Source organism: Pelophylax lessonae (assembly GCF_965119305.1).
Source record: "Pelophylax lessonae genome assembly, chromosome: 2".
Taxonomy (NCBI): domain Eukaryota; kingdom Metazoa; phylum Chordata; class Amphibia; order Anura; family Ranidae; genus Pelophylax; species Pelophylax lessonae.
The window spans coordinates 468,500,993-468,520,158 of NC_138769.1; the positions used below are offsets into that span (position 1 = coordinate 468,500,993).

The following is a 19,166-nucleotide window of genomic DNA, read 5'->3' on the forward strand; positions in this document are numbered from 1 at the left end:
TATCATTTTTAATAAAGGATATACAATTATAAAGAGTAGGTTAAACCAATTACATAATTATTTAGCGGGTTAAAGACAGGCTAAATCAAAAGAGAAAATCCAACGTGATAGAACTGTAATCCCTGGTCTGAATACATTTAAATAATGATAAAGATCATTTAACACCAGCTGAAAGTGACAGTAATGTGCTCTGTACATAGCGCAGCATTTGAATGGACTCAAAACAGTCTAACCAGTCAATTTTGAAAGCATGAGTACGCTTTTTTTATTCATTCATAATTATTTATTTTTCTGTTTTGTTTTTATAGAACATCATTTTTAGAGTTCTATTAAAAGAAAAACACGAATGGATAAAAAAAAAGAGTAAAAAGAGTTAAGAGATCTTCTATTTGTAAATGGCAGTTGGCAAAGGAAGCATGAATTTCATGTTTTGTTTTGTTGTTGTTGTTTTTTAACCATTCATTATTTTTTGTTTTAGTAGAATGTCATTTTAGAGTTCTATTAAAAGAAAAACATGATTGGATAAACAAAAGAGTTAACAAAGTTGCAACAGTTTAAAAAAGAGTTGAGAGATCTGCCAACTTAAATGGCAGTTGCCAAAGAAAGCATGGGTTTATATATATATATATATATATATATATATATATATATATATATATATATATATATATATGTTTATATATATATATATATATATATATATATGTGTGTATATATATATATATATATATATATATATATATATATATATATCATTCATTATTTTTTAAATTAGAAAAATAATATTTTTTATATTACTTAAAAAAAAAATATGAATGGATAAAAAAGATTTGAAAAAAAAAACAGAGTTAAAGAGTTAAAAGAAAAAAGAGGGTTAAGAGATCTGTTATCTGTAAATGTCAATTGGCAAAGGAAGCATGCGTTTTATTTATCTTTTTTAATCATTCATTATTTTTTGTTTTAATAGAACATCATTTTTAAAGTTCTAATAAAAGAAAAACATTGATGGATAAAAAATAAAAAAAAGTGTTAAAAAAAAGAGCTAAAAGAGTAAAAAAAAAAAAAAAAAGAGTTAACATCTACTATCTTAATTGACAAATCCCTTTGTGTTATCAATCCCAACTTTTTGAACTTTCCACCCACTAGACACTCATAATACATTTCTGAAATAACAAAAAAAACATATATCTATTTTCTTTTTCAGTTGAAAATTTATTTAGCTTAAAATTCAGCTCATCCTTCTTGATGAATCTGTTTTGTTTTTTTTAAAGCAGAGAGGACGCTTAATAAACTATATACACAATAGGAATCCGCAACGCCTAGAATTAAAAAAAAATGCCAGGAATGTACATGAAATAATAAAAAACCAAAAACAGGAAAGGAAAATAAAACAAATACATAAACGCTTACAAAAATAAAATAAAAAAACAAAATATATTCTAGCTTCGGATATTTTTGTTCATAAATAAACAACAAACATGTGCAGAAACGTGTGTGCAGATTCGATTAGGGTTAGGGGGAATTTGGAAAGTTTTTTTAAGTAAAAAAAAAAAATAATAATAATAATTGTCAGACAGGTGTGATAGCAAATAAAATCTATACCCCTTTCCTATACAACTCATAAATACTGTACACGGAGACCCAATTTACACCCAGCTAGAATTGGTTTTGGCAAGAGCATTAGCTCAACTCCTAAAAATATTCAAACAATAGTAGGTTACCTTAACTTTCCTGTTTTTTTTTTTTTTTTTCAGTTTGATATATTTTTTTATACAAGAACATCAAAACATTTCTGTACAAAAGAAAAGAGGTGAGAGTTCTGAGTGTGGAGCAGAGCAAAAGGTCAAGGTGTCAGTTTCTAGTCTCTATAGTCTCTGTCCGGGGACTCCTCAGATATGTGTGAGTGGCACCGTGCCGTTTACCCCCGTGCCAGCCCCTTGGTAGTGCTGGGGCAAGCTGTGCAGTCTGCTTGTGGCTGCAGCCGCGGCTGCTGCAGCCGCCGCCGCCGCGGCCGCCGGGTCTCCAGCCTCCCCACCGCTAGGTAAGTACATACTGATCATCTCCCGCAGATCCCCTGGGCAAGGCGGCCGGCTGTGGGAGCCTCCTCCGCTCACAGGTGGACTCACGCTGGGCTCCGATTTCACCAGGGAGCCTAGAGCCCCGAGGGCCCCCGAAGATGCCGCGGCGGCAGCAGCGGCCGCAGCAGCCGCAGCCACAGCCGCCGAGGATGGGGAGCCCTGGTGCTGCTGCTGGCTGGAGGAGTAGCTGAGGGCCCCATAACTGGAGGGAGAAGCGCTCATGTAGCTCTGAGCCCCGGGCAGGGGGCTGTACTGTAGGGCACTCATGTCATAGCGGTGCATGGGCTGCGGGGGAGGCGGTGGAGGGTGTGGAGGGGGGTTATGGTGGGGGTGATGATGTGGGTGATGGTGAGGGTGATGGGGGTGGTGGTGAGGATGGTGCCCCCCGCTGCCAGGGTGCTGCTGCTGCTGGCTGTAGGCGAGCTGAGCCTCCTGCATCATAGCAGCCGCCGCCGCTGCCGCCACTGAGCCGGGGTACGCTCCGTTTGCCCAGCCGTTCATGTGAGCGTATCCTCCGGCCCCCGCGGATCCCCCTGAGCCTGGGCTCTCTAGGCGCTGCACCACCACGCCCCCTGGTCCTCCGCCTCCCGCGGAGCCTCCGCTGCCTCCTCCAGGGCTCAGGCCCACTCCCATGTGTCCTCCCCCGTGCAGCAACCCCCCGGCCAGGGAGTACTTGTCCTTCTTGAGCAGAGTCTTGGTCTTCCTCCGGGGCCGGTACTTGTAATCCGGGTGCTCCTTCATGTGCAGGGCTCTGAGCCTCTTGGCCTCATCAATGAAGGGCCTCTTCTCAGCCTCGGACATGACTTTCCATTCGGCCCCCAGTCTCTTACTGATCTCTGAGTTGTGCATCTTGGGGTTCTCCTGGGCCATCTTCCTCCTCTGGCCCCTGGACCACACCATGAAGGCGTTCATGGGCCTCTTCACCCGGTCCTGGCTGGCCTTGTTGCCCCCTCCTCCTCCCCCGGCTTGGCCCGTATTAGTGGGGGGCTGCACCCCGGGGGAGTGTAAGTCCGTTTCCATCATCATGCTGTACATTCACACGGCTGGCTAGGGGAGGGGGGCCCCCTCTTTTACACACAAGGTGGCTCCTGACTTCTGGATGGAGCTTCTTATACTCCACTCACTGCTTGGGAAACTTGGGGACACAAGAGCATCAGGTCTAAGTAGGGAGGGGAGGGAGGGGAGGTAAAAAAAAAAAACTTTGTGACGGTGCTGAGCACAACAGGTCCCTCGCCTGCTCCCCTCACCTGTCCCCTCGTAAGCTCCGCGCTGATCACTTTACTCCGACCTGTCCCGCGAGTCGATGAGCGACACTTCTCCGGCAGAAGCTGGGAGGCGATGGCAGAGTGTGAGCCAGGTGCGACTCAGCGACACAGAAAAGAGTAGTGAGCGCTCATCACAGGCAAAGTCCCGAGTTTGCTGGGAGGGAATGCAGCGCTGGGCTACTTCGGAGGAGGTTTTCGCTGGCTGATCTGCGGCATCAGACGCTCGGAGCTAGGCGCACAGCAGCCATACGGCGCACGCCGGCTGGGATTAAATGATTTCACCGCGGCCAATAGGAGGCCAGCGGCCGGCGGGGAGGGGAGGGGAGGGCAGAGCTGAGCTGGAAGGAGGGGTAGCTGGGATGGGAGGTGTGAGCATGCCTGCCTCTGGATGTCACACTGCTGGGAAGGGGACGGTGATTTGCATGGCACGCTGTCCCATGACGTCATGGGGTGAAGAATATCATCCAGAGGAAAAGAAGAAGAAGAAGAATGAGGCTGCCGCCTGCTTAAAATAAAAACCTGGTGGGAGAGGGTCAGGATATTTCCCGTTTATTATTTACTCTTTTACATTTTATCTTCCTGAGGTTGGGGGAGCGAGGAAAATGTCAGCACAGAGAGAAATCCAATAATAGTTGTCAAAACTTAGACATTCTATAGGATGCCATAGAAAAGGAGAGGGGGTGCATAGCATCTGTAGATGTATAGTTAGAGATTTAACCTGGATGCATGGCTACATTAGAATAGTATACTCCTATAAGCTCTTAGTACTGGATAATGGTATTGGGGACCTGGACCTTGGGAGAAGTTCTGAAAAAAATGCATTTACGTAAAAAAAAAAAAAAAAAAAGTTATAGATTCATCCTGATTCCTGACTACATTGGACTATTCTACTTCCATTAGCTCTAAGTACTGGAAAATGTGTAGCTGTACCTTTCATCAATTTACAGAAACAAATAATTATAGATCCATCTATAAATGATTTCATTGGAACATTCTACTCCTATTCTATAAGTACTGGACAATGTTAGTGTAGCTGTATACCTTTGCTCAATCTACATAAACAAATACATAAAACAAATAACTATAGATCCATCTATGTATGACTGCATTGGACTATTGTACTCCCAGTATTAGGCAATGTTAGTGTAGCTGTACCTTTCATCAATTTACATAAACACATAAACAAATACATAAAACAAATAACTATAGATCCATCTATGTATGACTGCATTGGACTATTGTACTCTCAGTATTAGGCAATGTTAGTGTAGCTGTACCTTTCATCAATTTACATAAACACATAAACAAATACATAAAACAAATAACTATAGATCCATCTATGAATGACTTCATTGGAATATTGTACTGCCAGTATTGGACAATGTTAGTGTAGCTGTACCTTTCATCAATTTACATAAACACATAAACAAATACATAAAACAAATAACTATAGATCCATCTATGAATGACCTCATTGGAATATTGTACCCCCAGTATTAGACAATGTTAGTGTAGCTGTACCTTTCATATTTACATAAACACATAAACAAATACATAAAACAAATAACTAAAGATCCATCTATGTATGATTTCATTGGAATATTGTACTCCAATTCTCTAAGTACTGGACAATGTTAGTGTAGCTCTACCTTTCATTATTCTACATAAACAAAGACATAAAACAGATAACTATAGATCCATCTATGAATGATTTCATTGCAATATTGTACTCACATTCTATAAGTACTGTACACTATTAGTGTAGCTGTACGTTTGATATATTTACATAAATACATAAAACAAATATATCAATTTTATGAATGACTTCATTGGAATATTGTGCTCCCATTCTATAAGTACTGTACAATGTAAGTGTGGGTGTACCTTTGATCAATTTACATAAATAAATACATAAACAAATACATAAATCAAATAGCTATGGATAACTCTATGAATGACTACATTGGAATATTGTGCTCCCAATCTATAAGTACTGTATAATGTTATACAGTAGCTGTACCTTTGCTAAATGTACAATAAATAAATAAACAAATACATAAAACAAATAGCTATGGATCACTCTATGAATGCCTACATTGGAATATTGTGCTCCCAATCTATAAGTACTGTATAATGTTATACAGTAGCTGTACCTTTGCTAAATGTACAATAAATAAATAAACAAAACAAATAAATAAAACAAATAGCTATAGATCCATATGTGAATGACTACATTGGAATGTTGTACCCCCATTCTATGAGTATTGTACAATGTTATTCTGTACCTGTACCTGTACCTTTGTTTTGGGGGAAACTAAATGGCATACAAAAACAGTTATAGATCCATTCAGATTCCTGAATGCATTGTAATATTGTACTCCCATGCTCATAAGTACAATGTTATTGTGTAGCTGTACATTTGTTACATTTTGGGGGGGGGGGTAGAAAAACTGCATCCCCTCCCTCAAAAAATCAGGTATAGATCCATGTATGTATTGAAATGTTGTACTTCTATTTATTTTCAAAGTAGTTGAAGTAGTAGTAGTAGTAGTTCTAAGTAGTTGAAGTAGTAGTAGTAGTTCTAAGTAGTTTAATATTGTGCTACCATTTTTTAAGTATTACAAATGTGCACCTGTACCTTTGTTGCATTTTGGGATAAATACAATTACGCACACACACACACGCACACATATATATATATATATATATATATATATATATATATATATATATATATATATATAAATACCTGGTATTCAGAGTACCGATATCATTTATAGACTAGCCTAGGCTAGAGATTTAGAGGTGACAGATTTAAACCTACAGAAGGCTAAAATCTGACATTACACGTGTCATCAGACTTTTGCTATATTGAAAAGAGTCCAGTCTCTGCTTGGTATCCTGATTAGTAATGTGTAATTAATAAATGAATGAGTAGTTGCCCTGTTCAGTGCAGTAAAGCTGTCCTATAATGCAGCCTGGGAGGCATGAGCACAGGTTGTAGTGTTGGTCTAGGAGCAGATAGGGAGCAGGTGTAAGTAGTTGCTAAGTGACAAGAGAGAGACAGTTAGAGATTGTGTCAATCACACATCAAGGATCTGCCAGGGCTGATAACATCTTCTATGCAGGCGGCTCGGATGGAGGGAAATTAGGAGGGGACTTCAGGGTATAATTAAGTTCTCATTGTAATGTACAGACAGACCATTTCTTCCCAGATGCACCTGATCTCGGACACAAAAAGCACTGGGCGATCCAGCAAAGGAACAGAAGTGCAACATACAGATCGTCTAACTTTGCTATTGTATGATTGACATCTGTAGGGAAAGCAAGCACATTTCCCAAAGTCTGAATTCAGTGCCATCATGATTAAACGTGACAGATCTGAAAAACTTTGACACAATGACACTGATGTGATTATGAATATATACATATATATATATATATATATATATATATATATATATATATATATATATATATATATATATATATATATATATATATTTTTTTTTTTTTTTTTTTGACTGTCATACCTTATGGATCTGAGTGTACAATTCATTTTAGCCAAATATCGGATTCGATTAGGAAAGTACATAAGCAGATGAGTAATAAGCTGTAGTGCATGTTGTCACAAACGTATAGGTTGGTACAGAACGATGATTATAGGTAATAGATTGACAGCTCACTAATAATTCTAGCTATCGATTCAGCGATCCAGACTGGGTCACTGAGAAGACTATGAAGACTTGTCATGAAACATTTGTTCACCTTAAAAATTAATGTCTTTGATGTGAAGCTAAGCAAATGTGTCAAATGAGTATAAATATCTGAGCCCTCCTACAAAGGGCAGTGGGAGAACTACAAAAACAATGAGCCGCCCACCTTTGCACACTGTAGAAAGGCGAGTCTTTCCTGTAGATCGGGTCCCAGAACAGATTAGCACAAGGTGCCAGCTGATACAAAGCTATGATGTGTCTGATGTATCCAGCTTCTCTAGAGATCCCCCAACTACACAGATGATGCTATACAGGCAGGTCATTTCTCCAAATTGCACTCCATGAGATAGTCTTCTCATATAGGTCTGACCCTCTGAGTATTACACCTTGTACTGTTCTTTGCATGTCATATTGCCCAAATCCATGCTACATATTCCTACATATGTCCTTATGAATGCATATATTTGCCATGGTTACCAATACAGAAAACAGGTATAACTGTCCTATCTAGCAGTAGAACATTTGCATTAGTCAGACCACTGTGATCCAACCAGCCACAGGTTCCTTTACATATGGCACCAGGGCACATTTCTTCTCTCCGATTGCCAGTTCTTTACTGTCAGAGCAGTAAGGATGTGGAATTCTCTTCCACAAGCAGTAGTATCAGCAGGGAGCATTGATAGCTTCACAAAACTATTAGATGGGCACCTTAAAGACCACAACATAAGGGGGTATACAATGTACAGTTAACATCAAACACACACACACATCATAGGTTGAACTGGATAGACTGATGTCTTTTTTCAGCCTCACAAACTGTAACTATGTAACTTATTGGACCAGCCTTTTTCAACATAGAGGAACCCTTGAAATAATATTCAGGTCTCTGGGAACCCCTGCTAAAAATGACTATATTTACAACTCATGATACATTAGTGTGATGGTCAGTGGGATGAATGTTCCTTACACTTGTGGACACTATGAATAATTGCTTCCAGATAGCTAAAAAGCTCAATGGTGTCAGGGGGAACTTATCTGAGAGGCAGATATTGCTCATTGCTCAAGGAACCCCTAGCAACCTCTGGAGGATCCCTAGGGTTCCATAGAACCCTGGTGGAGAAACACTGCATTGGACCTTAGCAATATTATTCCAAATCTATATTCTATACCTTAGCAATATAGTCTATATCTGCTGGAGAGGATGAAGTGTATGCTTAACAGGGCATGTTCACAATTTCTGTTCCAGAGAGTACTTCTTTTTTTTTACAGAAATTGAGGGCTTTTCATAAATAGCATCAGGGCACATCTTAAAACTTCCACTTTTAATTACCACGCCAGTTTAATTTCATTCTCATCTCATGGGAATAAATAGCTTATTGTGCCTTAGCAATATGTATCTGCTGGAGAGGATGGAGGGAATGCTGTACAAGGAACAGGGCAGGTTCACAATTTCTTGCTTCAAAAATTAGTTCTTTTTAACACAATTTGAGGGCTTTTCACAAATGGCATTAGGGCACATTTCCTGTTTTCCACAATTAAGTGCCAGTCTCATGTCATGGGAGTAAATAACAAATTGTGCCTCAGCAATATGTGCAAGCTGGAGGGGATAGAGGATATGCTGCACATGGAGCATGGCAGGTTCACAATTTCTTGTTATAAAAAGAGTATGTTATTTTATTTTTTACACAAAGTAAGAGCTTTTTGCAGATGGCAGCCTTTTGGACACATTTAACATTTTCCAAAAATTATTATCCGTGTGTTTCTCATCTCATGGGAATAAATAGCTCATTGTGCTTTAGCAATATGTATCTGATGGGGAGGATAGAGGGTATGCTGCACATGGAACATGACAGGTTCACAATTTCTTGTTCCAAAAAGTATATGACTTTTTTTTTTTTTCACAATTTGAGGGCCTTTCACAGAAGGCATCAGGGCACATCTCCTATCTTCCACAATTATCAGTGGCATTCTCTCTGGGAGGAAATAACTCATTGGAGCTTAGCAATATGTGCCTATATCTGCTGGTGGAGAGGATGAAGTAATACTGCACAAGGAACAGGGCAGATTCACACTTTCAAAAAGCACACTTTATACACAATGTGGGTGATTAGTACATACATTTCAAAATGCATGTTTGTGTGTTGTCACATGTCATGCTTTCACATTCATCGCTATAACAGGAGAGTTTTGCTAACAATGCAGAAATATTTCTGCTTACAGGACTAAAAGCCCCCCTGGATGAAAAAGCAGAAATATGAACAGTGCCACTGGGGGATTTACTAAAGGAGCCTGTTCACTTAGCACAGTGCCTGTTCAGTTTTCAACATATAAATGAATAATAATGAGACTGTGTTGTTCACTTTAAACATCCAACCATCTGCTAAAAAAGAAAAAGAAAAAAAAAATATTAAGGGGCAAATCTCAGGATATATTATGGGGGAGTTTTACTAAACCTGGAGCAATGAAAATCCGGTGCCGCCCTGCATGGTAGCCAATCAACTTCTAACTTCAACTTGCTCAATTAAGCTTTAGGAATAAAACTTTGGAGCTGATTGGTTTCTATGCAAAGCTGCACCAATGTAGGAAAAACTCAGATCCGGTGATTTGTAAAACAAGAGGAATTTGTTTATTTACATGCACATGGAGATATATACAGAGTTCAGTCAAAGCAGCCTGTCTCATGCATAAAAATCTACCCAGACAATAGAACATTAACTTTTTATAGTAATGAATATGTATGAAGCATAGGTGTGTTCTGGGCTGTTCCGCGGTGTAATAGTATAATTCATCCAATCAATGTCCTCTTGTTCTTCTTCTGTTAAATTAAGAGTTAAGGCTCATATGTGGGGCTGTTTGCAATCTCACTGGTAAGAACCGGTTTGGTCATTGCCCGCTATATTCTCCATATGGAAGTCTTGTCCTGTTATCTCTCAAGGTCTTCTCAGAAGTAAAAAAATGAACTTCCCTCCCCTTCATACAGGCAAAGGGAGGAATGTGTGTCTCAAAACAAGCTAATCATAAAGCATCACTCTAACTGTAATTTACATAAAGTATAACTTCTATCTACATTTATAGGTTCATATATACATTACTTCAGCTGCATTTATGAAAGATTCCTGACTCAGCCAATTCTTCCAACAACCAGATTTTGAGTGCTCCAGTTTCAGTAAATCTCCCCCCTTTGTGTGCAAGTTTGCTTTCATAATAACGACTCAGACTTTTTTTAAGCCATTGCTCACATTGAACGCGGCTTTGAAATTGTGCGACTTTTTCTGAAATCGCACAATTTCAAAGCCGCATTTCAGTAGGAATTTGGGTGCGACTTGAAAGACATCTGTGCAGCTTCATGCACAGATGTCTATTGAAGTTGCACCCAAAATCACCAAAAGTAGTGCAGGAACTACTTTTTCAAATTGTTGCAGCGCTGCAAAGTCGGCGTTACACCGATTGCAAGGTTGCCATTGCCGGCAATAGGCTTGGATTTGTCACGCAATTTGACCTGTCAAATTGCATGACAAATTGCTCCAATGTGAACGAGGGCTAAGTTAGCTACTAGTGGTCAATGAAAAAATGACTGTCTTGTAACTAGCAATGACCTGGTAAGAACCACATAAAGCTGGCCATACACTATACTATCCAAATATACAATCACTGTACAGTCTCCCTTAAGGCCCGTACACACGATTAGAAAATTGAACGTAAAATACCACTTTCAAAGTGATCGTATGATAATCTGATGGTTAGTACACAGCTTTCGAGAGCTGATCACAGCAGTTCATCTGATATTATCTGAAGGGACAAACACAACATTTTTTCTCATACGATACCAGGTAATTTTCATTTAATCAGTACAGACTTTGTCAGAAAAAAACAATACAAATACAGTACAATACATGACATTACTTTTGAACTTTTATTCTGTTGTACGAGAATTTTCCTAACTTTAGTAACCTCATTTTCGATATGGAGACTAGCATGCAAAAAAAGAAAGAGATGGTTATTCGTCTGATAATCTCATCCTGAGTAGGAGGCATTAGGTTTACCAGGACTATGTAATAGGACACATCTAAACAATCCTTTCAATTTTATTTCAATTCAAACATGCCCTTGTACTTCATTGCTGATGGCAGATCTAAAGGAAGTTGTACAATCAGATTGTATAGTGTATGGTCACCTCAATAAAGAATGGTGAAGGAACATTTAAAGCAGAGCTCCACCCAAAAGGAAAGCTCCACTTGTCTGCCCCCCCCTTCTTCCACATTTGGCACCCTTTGATGGGGAGGGGGGAAGGCAGTTTTGACAGGTGACCCTCTCTCACGTCCAGGTCAGTTTGACACCGTGAAGTGAGTCAGAAGTTCGGCCCCCCTCCTTCATCCCACAGCCAGCCCATTCACAGAGCTCAGTGCGATTTTTGAATGCGCAGTAGGAAACCAGCTGTGAAGCTGTAAGGCTTCACTGTTGGTTTCCCTTATCCAAGATGGTGGAGGGGGCAGGGACACTGCTGGATGCCTGGACAGGTAAGTGCCATAGGAGGAAAAGTCAACAGCTCAGGTGAGGACATCGCTGGATGCCTGGACAGGTAAGTGCCATGATAGTGAAAGTCAACAGCTCGGATGAAGACTCCGCTGAATGCCTGGACAGGTAAGTGCCATAATAGTAAAAGTCAACAGCTCGGGTGAGGACAGCGCTGGATGCCTGGACAGGTAAGTGCCAAAATAGTAAAAGTCAACAGCTTGGGTGAAGACTCCGCTGAATGCCTGGACAGGTGAGTGCCATAATAGTAAAAGTCAACAGCTCGGGTGAAGACTCCGCCGAATGCCTGGACAGGTAAGTGCCAAAATAGTAAAAATCAACAGCTCAGGTAAGGACTCCACTGGTCTCCTGGACAGGTAAGTGCCATAATAGTAAAAGTCAGCAGCTCGGGTGAGGACAGCGCTGGATGCCTGAACAGGTAAGTGCCATAATAATAAAAGTCAACAGCTCAGGTGAGGACTCCGCTGGATGCCTGGACAGGTAAATGCCATAATAGTAAAAATCAACAGCTCAGGTTAGGACTCCACTGGATGCCTGGATAGGTAAGTGCCATAATAGTAAAAGTCAACAGTTTTTTTTGGGGGGGGGGAACAACACTTTAAACCACAAGCAGTTTCCATCTGGTAAATTCTGACAAAGAAAAGCAGCTCAGGTGAGACAGAGTTTCCTGGTGCGAGTCGGATCCGCCATCCAAAGAACTTCACAGTCAAAAGAAAATGACCGCACTCAGAATCTTAATGAAAGCATTGAAGTCTTTATTCCTCACCACAAGTAAAATGCAGACAGTACATCAGAGGAGCATGTAAAAGTTGACGCGTTTCACTATACTGAAGATCGCTTACTCATACCCACACCTTATGGTGGTTATGAGTAAGCGATCTTTAGTATTGGGAAACGCGTCAACCTTTACATGTTCCTTTGATGTACTGTCTACATTTTACTTGTGGTGAGGAATAAAGACTTCGATGCTTTCATTAAGATCCTGAGTGCGGTCATTTTCTTTTGACTGTGAAGTCTCCATCTGGTGTTGACCTAGATTACCCATCTCCATGCTTAATGGGCTAAAAAAATATTGCCAGATCCCTGGGCAGAAAAATACACTCATATCTACAGTTTAGGCAAGTAGGGGAGTTTTTTCTGCCAGAAAGCTCCAATCAGTAGACGCAAACCAGAAGGGTTCTTTTTTTTCCTACCTATAAATGCTGAACTCAAAATATGCCTCTAATCATTATGTCCATGCCCACTATGGCTTTTTCAGGAGTTTACAGGCATATGCTCTTACTGGCAGAAAAGCCCCCCACCAAACTTGCGTTTTTGGAGAGGAGTTTTTGAGCAGAAAATACGCCTAAGTGCCCCCAAAAGTGCCCCCAAAAGTGCCCCAAGTGCCCATGCGAAAAGGCATGGAACAGAGAAAAAAAATCTCAAAAAAGCTTGAAAACGCACACAACAGAAATAGAAATTAGCAGAGGGAAGGATTTGCGAAAAAAACTGCTTATACTCAAAAAAGCTCAAAAAATCTGAAAGAGGCTAAAAAAAAAAAAAAAAAAAAGCAAAAGAGCACGAAATAAATAAAAGGAGTTTTTTTTTTGTACACAAGCCCTAATGTGCATGGACACATAGGAGTTGTTTTACCAAATAAAGCCAAATAGACTGTGCACTTTGTAAAGTGCAGTTGCTCCAGAGCTTAGCAAATGAGGATTCACTTTGCAAAGAGTGCCCAATGACGTGCAAGGAAAATGAAAACAAAATGCATTTTTGCTTGCACGTGATTGGATGATAAAAATCAGCAGAGCTTCTGGTCATTTACTAAGCTCTGGAGCAACAGCTCTTGCGGAATGCAACTGCACTTTGCAGTCCATTTACCTTTGGTAAATCCATCCCTTAGGATAACATTGAGCTGCTTTTACAGGCAGAACACAAAACTCCTTTAGTAGCAGAAATTTTTAAGCCAGTGCACATGGACCCTAATTGAACATTCTTCTAGAGTTTAAGAAGTCCTAGATGTCCCCCATCCCTTTGTGTATATAAGCTGGAGATCCCTTAATTCACCTGTTGCTTGATTCCTGTACCCTGAGGATTTCAATGAGCAGAGTGTGAACACTGCACAGGGTAGGACATCCAGCCTTACCAATGTGTCATCCTCAATACAGGCTCAGCAAAGAGTTTGATCGCCGTCTACTGGTTACATGTGTCCTCAGCCTGGCCCACTCCCAATAAGACAAATCTAAACAGGTTCAATGGACAGTCAATCAAGCTGATCTCATTGATACCCCCCAAATGCAACAAATTAAAGATTTTATAGATAGTAGTTTTACAATCTGTATATGCTCTTTTTTTATTTTATTTTTCATTATATATATGAATGTTATATTTTTATGTTTATTAATATTAATGTCCTTCTTATTATGTAGGACCTTTAGGTACTTACAAGGCACTACAAATTTAAGCATGCATTGTTATTCATTTCTATAATGTGCCTAAAATGGTAGGTTACTAGTTTACTATGGTAATGAGAATCCCTGTTTTGTTTACTAAGAAGGCAACATGAAATATATATATATATATATATATATATATATATATATATATATATATATATATATATATATTTTTTTTTTTTTTTTTTTTTCCCCAGGTAAATTCTAGGATGAGTTTGCCCAAAGTGGTGTGCTCACCCCTCCTGTACATGTCACAGCAGAATAGCGATGGATGAGCCTGCACACTCCGGCCACAGCCTCACCCTGTGAGCAATACTCACACATATAATTCAGATTTCACAGCTGACCTGCTCTGTAAACCTCAATCAGCTTCTAATTGAAGAGAAAACAAAATATTGCTTCCCTACAGCAGAGCTAACGATTTAATCATTATATCAGACATTATAGCTTTTAATTAGGCTAATGCTGATACTGTATGGAAAGAGATAATTCAATACAGATCTTGATGAATTCTATAATTGGGTTAACAACGGAGCAGTTGGGGAGAGACGTCAATATTCAAGCTGTGTAGAAACCCCTTGGTCTGCGAATGAATAGACAGACTGGAGCCCCACATCCACAGAAAAGGGCGCATCCACCTTGTCATCTGCACATTATATAGTCGCAGAACCCTTTCCACCATCTCCATCACTGAGTGCAATGTCCAGTGACAGCATTCTGCAAGGAACCATGGCTTTATTATTGCCAATGTCACTTTATTATTTAGCAAGAAAAACGATTTCGTACAATGCCACCATGATTAAACCAGAAATAATAAGTAATCACCTGTATTTGGTACCAATATCCACTATTTATCGTTCTAAATATCAGCTAAAATCCAGGAAAACTCAGCACCTGATCTAAGTTTCTCTTGTAACCAATTTATATACCTTAATGAATATATATATATATATATATATATATATATATATATATTTAGCAAGGACTGCGTTGAAATGCCGCCGCTGCTTTTTTTTTTTTACAGAAATAAAATACAACATAATCGTTGCAGAGAAATAGCATAACATATTAGTGATGTGATTGATGATTGATTGATCTTAACATATCAATGATGCAGTTGGATATTATTTTATCCCAACATACCCATGATGCAGCTGTGATTATTTAATCTCTACACAAATAATGATATAATTGATTATTAAATGATCTTAACATATGAATGATATCATTGATGATTAATTGATGTTATCAAATTAATGATGTAATTGATGAATATTCGATCTCAACATATTAATGATGTAATTGATGATTAAATAATCTGAGTATATAAATGATGTAATTGATGATTAACTGATCTCAGCATATTATTAATGTAATTAATGATGATTTGATCTCAACATAATAATGATGTTATTGATGATTAATTGATTTCAACATATGATGTTATTGATGATAAATTGATCTTAGCATATTATTGATGTAATCGATGATTAACTGATATCAGCATATTAATGATCTCACTGATGATTAATTGATCCCTACATATTAATGATGTTATTGATGATTCATTAATTTCAACATATTAATCATGTTATTGATGATTAATTGATCTCCGCATATTATTGATGATTAACTGATCTCAGCATAATCATTATGTAATTGATGATTTACTGATCTCGAAATATTAATGATGTTATTGATGATTTATTTCAGCATATTAATTGTGCAATTCGTGATTAATTGATTTCAACATGTTAATTATGTAATTGATGATTCATGGATCTCAACATATTAATGATGTAATTGATGATTAATTGATCTCAATAAAATAATGTTGTTTTGATAAATAAATAATTTCAACATATTAATGATGTCATTCCCAATTATTAATTCTCAGAATAATAATGATGTAATTAATGAAAAATTGATGCCATGTATTTTTGACAGTATTTTAGTTTTATTCGCAGTTGGCTGAGCTCCTATTCGGACTATTGATATAATTCATCACAGTAGCTACCTTTCTATCCAATATTTGCAGAAAACAAAAATTAAGCAACAAATTAGCTCTAGGTAAAGAAAAATGCATTGGCGTGAAAATCTCTATATATTAAAGGAAATTCATATTAATCAAGTGCATTTAGCTGGAGTAAAAAAAAAAATGTTGCGTTTCCCAACAAATAAATAAATCGTGGCTTGGGTTGCTCTATTTGAAGGCTGCCTGCAAGATTACTTAAGATGTCACAAGTTGAACACAATGCGGGAGCAAATCGTATTCATCAAAATCAAATATTCTTCCGAGGAATATTTTTCATCACAACAATACATTACAGGGAAATGGGAGAAGAAAAAGAAGAAGAAGAAGCGGCTTCTGAAACATCGCTCAGAAATTAGATTAATGGCTCTCTATGCTAGCTGTATCCCCCTCAGCAGAATTCAAGTATAGGCTGTAGTGTTTTTGTAATGGGGTGGGGTGGGGGGCTCTTGTTTTGTGCAACTTAAGTGTAGTATTTAATGTGGAACAAAAGATGATAAATTATGGCAGATAGGTGCCACTCAGACATATGTAACTGTAAATATTTCCTTTCAGATGTTCCCTTGTTAGTCATTAGACAAAACGAAGAAGAAGAAAAAAAGTGATTATTCAGCCTTAAGTAGTACACAAGTCACAAGGAATTATGCACACACGCAAAATACACGCGAGCCCGTCTCCTTCTTCTAGGCCGGCCCCGCTATTGCAAATTAGATTAGCTGCACAGACTTCAAACAGTACAAACATGACACGGGGTTCACAGGAGAGTGAAGGGATCATCCCACTCCAATCTCTCTTTTCATCCAAGCATCTCACATAAATTACATCTAGTCCTTTAATACACTTTACAATGAGATTAAAACATCACTTTGACACGATTTCAAAACCATTCGTCTCCAGTGATTCCCTCCATTACATCACTAAATGGCGCTCGGGTATACACACCACCACACACATATCTGGATCTATAGATCTATATATCTCTCTTGATGGACCTCCAAGGATGACACCCAATCCATTGACTATCTGCAATACTTTTTTCAATCGCGTCTGACCTCATTTTTTCATAGATGTAACTTATTTATCTTTAATATCTTGTTTGAAATTACGTTGAACAATATATATATATATATAGCAATGACATTTAACGAATCCAATGCTTTAGTTTTAGTAGTAGCTACCGATTTGGGATTGTCCTGGAATATATTTTGCTTATTTTTGGAATTTCCTTTTTTGCAGAATCTAAAACAAAATAATATTTTGGAGCTCCTCTCCTTAACTACTGACTTGGGGCTGTCCTGGAAGATACTCTGCTTGTTATTCCCTATTTGCAGAATATAAAACAAAAGAATATTAGAGAAAGGCTTAGCTCCTCTCCTTAACTACTGACTTGGGGTTGTCCTGGAAGATACTCTGCTTGTTATTCCCTATTTGCAGAATCTAAAACAAAAGAATATTAGAGAAAGGCTCAGCTCCTCTCCTTAACTACTGACTTGGGGTTGTCCTGAAAGATACTCTGCCTATTATTAGTTATTTGCAGAATCTGAAGCAAATGTATAATAGAAAAAGGCTCGGCTCCTTTCATTAACTACTGATTTTGGGTTGTCCTGGAAGATACTCTGCTTATTATTCCTTATTTGCAGAATCTGAAGCAAAAGAATATTAGAGAAAGGCTCAGCTCCTTTCCTTAACTACTAACTTGGGGTTTGTCCTGGAAGACGCTCTGCTTATTATTCCTTATTTACAGAAACTGAAGCAAAAGAATAAAAGAGAAAGGCTCAGCTCCCCTCCTTGAACTGAATTGGGGTTGTCCTGGAAGATACTCTACTTAATATTCCTTATTTGCAGAATATGAAGCAAATGTATATTAGAGTAAAAAGGCTCAGCTCTTGCCATTAACAACTGACCTGGGGATGTCCTGGAAGATACTCTACCTATTTTTGGGATGTCCCTTTAGGATGCCCTTTTTTAGCAGAATCTGAAGCAAAATAATATTAGAGAATGGTTCAGCTCCTTTCCTTAACTACTGACTATGAGTTTTCCTGGAAGATACTCTGCTTATTATTCCTTATTTGCAGAATCTTAAGCAAATGTATATTAGAGTAAAAAGGCTCAGCTCCTGCCCTTAACAACTGACCTGGGAATGTCCTAGAAGATACTCTACCTATTTTTAGGATGTCCCTTTAGGATGCCCTTTTTTTGCAGAATCTGAAGCAAATGTACATTAGAGAAAGGCTCAGTTCGTGTCCTCAACTGCTGAATTAGGAATGTCCTAGAGACTATGCCGATTTTTAAGATGCAGAATCTGAAGCAATTCCCTGTAAGCGAAAGGTTCAGCTCTTATCCTTAACTACTGACCTGGAGTTACCTTGGAAGATATCCCTTTTGATTTTAAGATGTACTTTTTTGTGTGCAAAATCTGAAGCAAATCATACAAGAGAAGGGTTCAACTCCAGCCTACTGACTTGGAGTTGTCCTGGAGGATATTCTTTTTAATATTAAGATGTACTTGTTTGCAGAATCTGAGTCAAGTCTTTACAAGAGAAGGGTTCAACTCCTACTGACCTGGGTTGTCTTACTCTTTTTAATTTTAAGATATACTTTTTTTTTTTTTAAATCCCTTTGAGAACACCTGTCTACTGACTTGGGTTGTACTAGGGAAGGGCTTAGCTCCTGTCCTTAACCACTGAACTGGGATTGTTCAGGAAGATGCTCTGCTAATTTTTATTATCTATATATATTTTTTTTTATTTTGCAGAATCTAAAGCACATGCCCATTAGAGAAAGTCTCAGCTCCTGTTCTTAATAACTGGCTTAAGGTTGTGGAAGATTCTCTGCTTATTTAGGATTTTTTTTTGCAGACTCTGAAGCAACTGCATATCAGAGAAGGGCTGAGCTCCTGTCTTTATTATGCCCCCCTTGTCTTCTCTAGCAAATTGCTGGTATCATTTTAATCCTATATTGGGAGCAATCCTGTGGTTATTTTCAGCTCACATTAGCCAGGTGCAATGCAGTTTCTAAACTGGGAGGCAGCCTCCTCATCTCCCTGACATAGTTTCCTAACAGGGGCTGATTCTCCTGACACTTGCTGAAATAATGCCCTCAGC

General features: G+C 38.6%; 1 protein-coding gene across 1 annotated transcript; it reads right to left on the bottom strand.

Moving 5' to 3' along the window:
- Positions 1 to 1,861: 1,861 nt before the first annotated feature.
- Positions 1,862 to 3,671, bottom strand: SOX1 (SRY-box transcription factor 1). The gene has a single exon (XM_082246547.1). It carries the CDS (start codon positions 3,111 to 3,113, stop codon positions 1,890 to 1,892), a length of 1,224 nt encoding a protein of 407 aa, XP_082102673.1. The 5' UTR covers positions 3,114 to 3,671; the 3' UTR covers positions 1,862 to 1,889.
- Positions 3,672 to 19,166: the final 15,495 nt, after the last annotated feature.

What these genes read in the sequence shown, in the direction of transcription:
- SOX1 (XM_082246547.1), bottom strand. Translation starts at nt 3,113, where the DNA reads ATGTACAGCATGATGATGGAAACGGACTTACACTCCCCCGGGGTGCAG.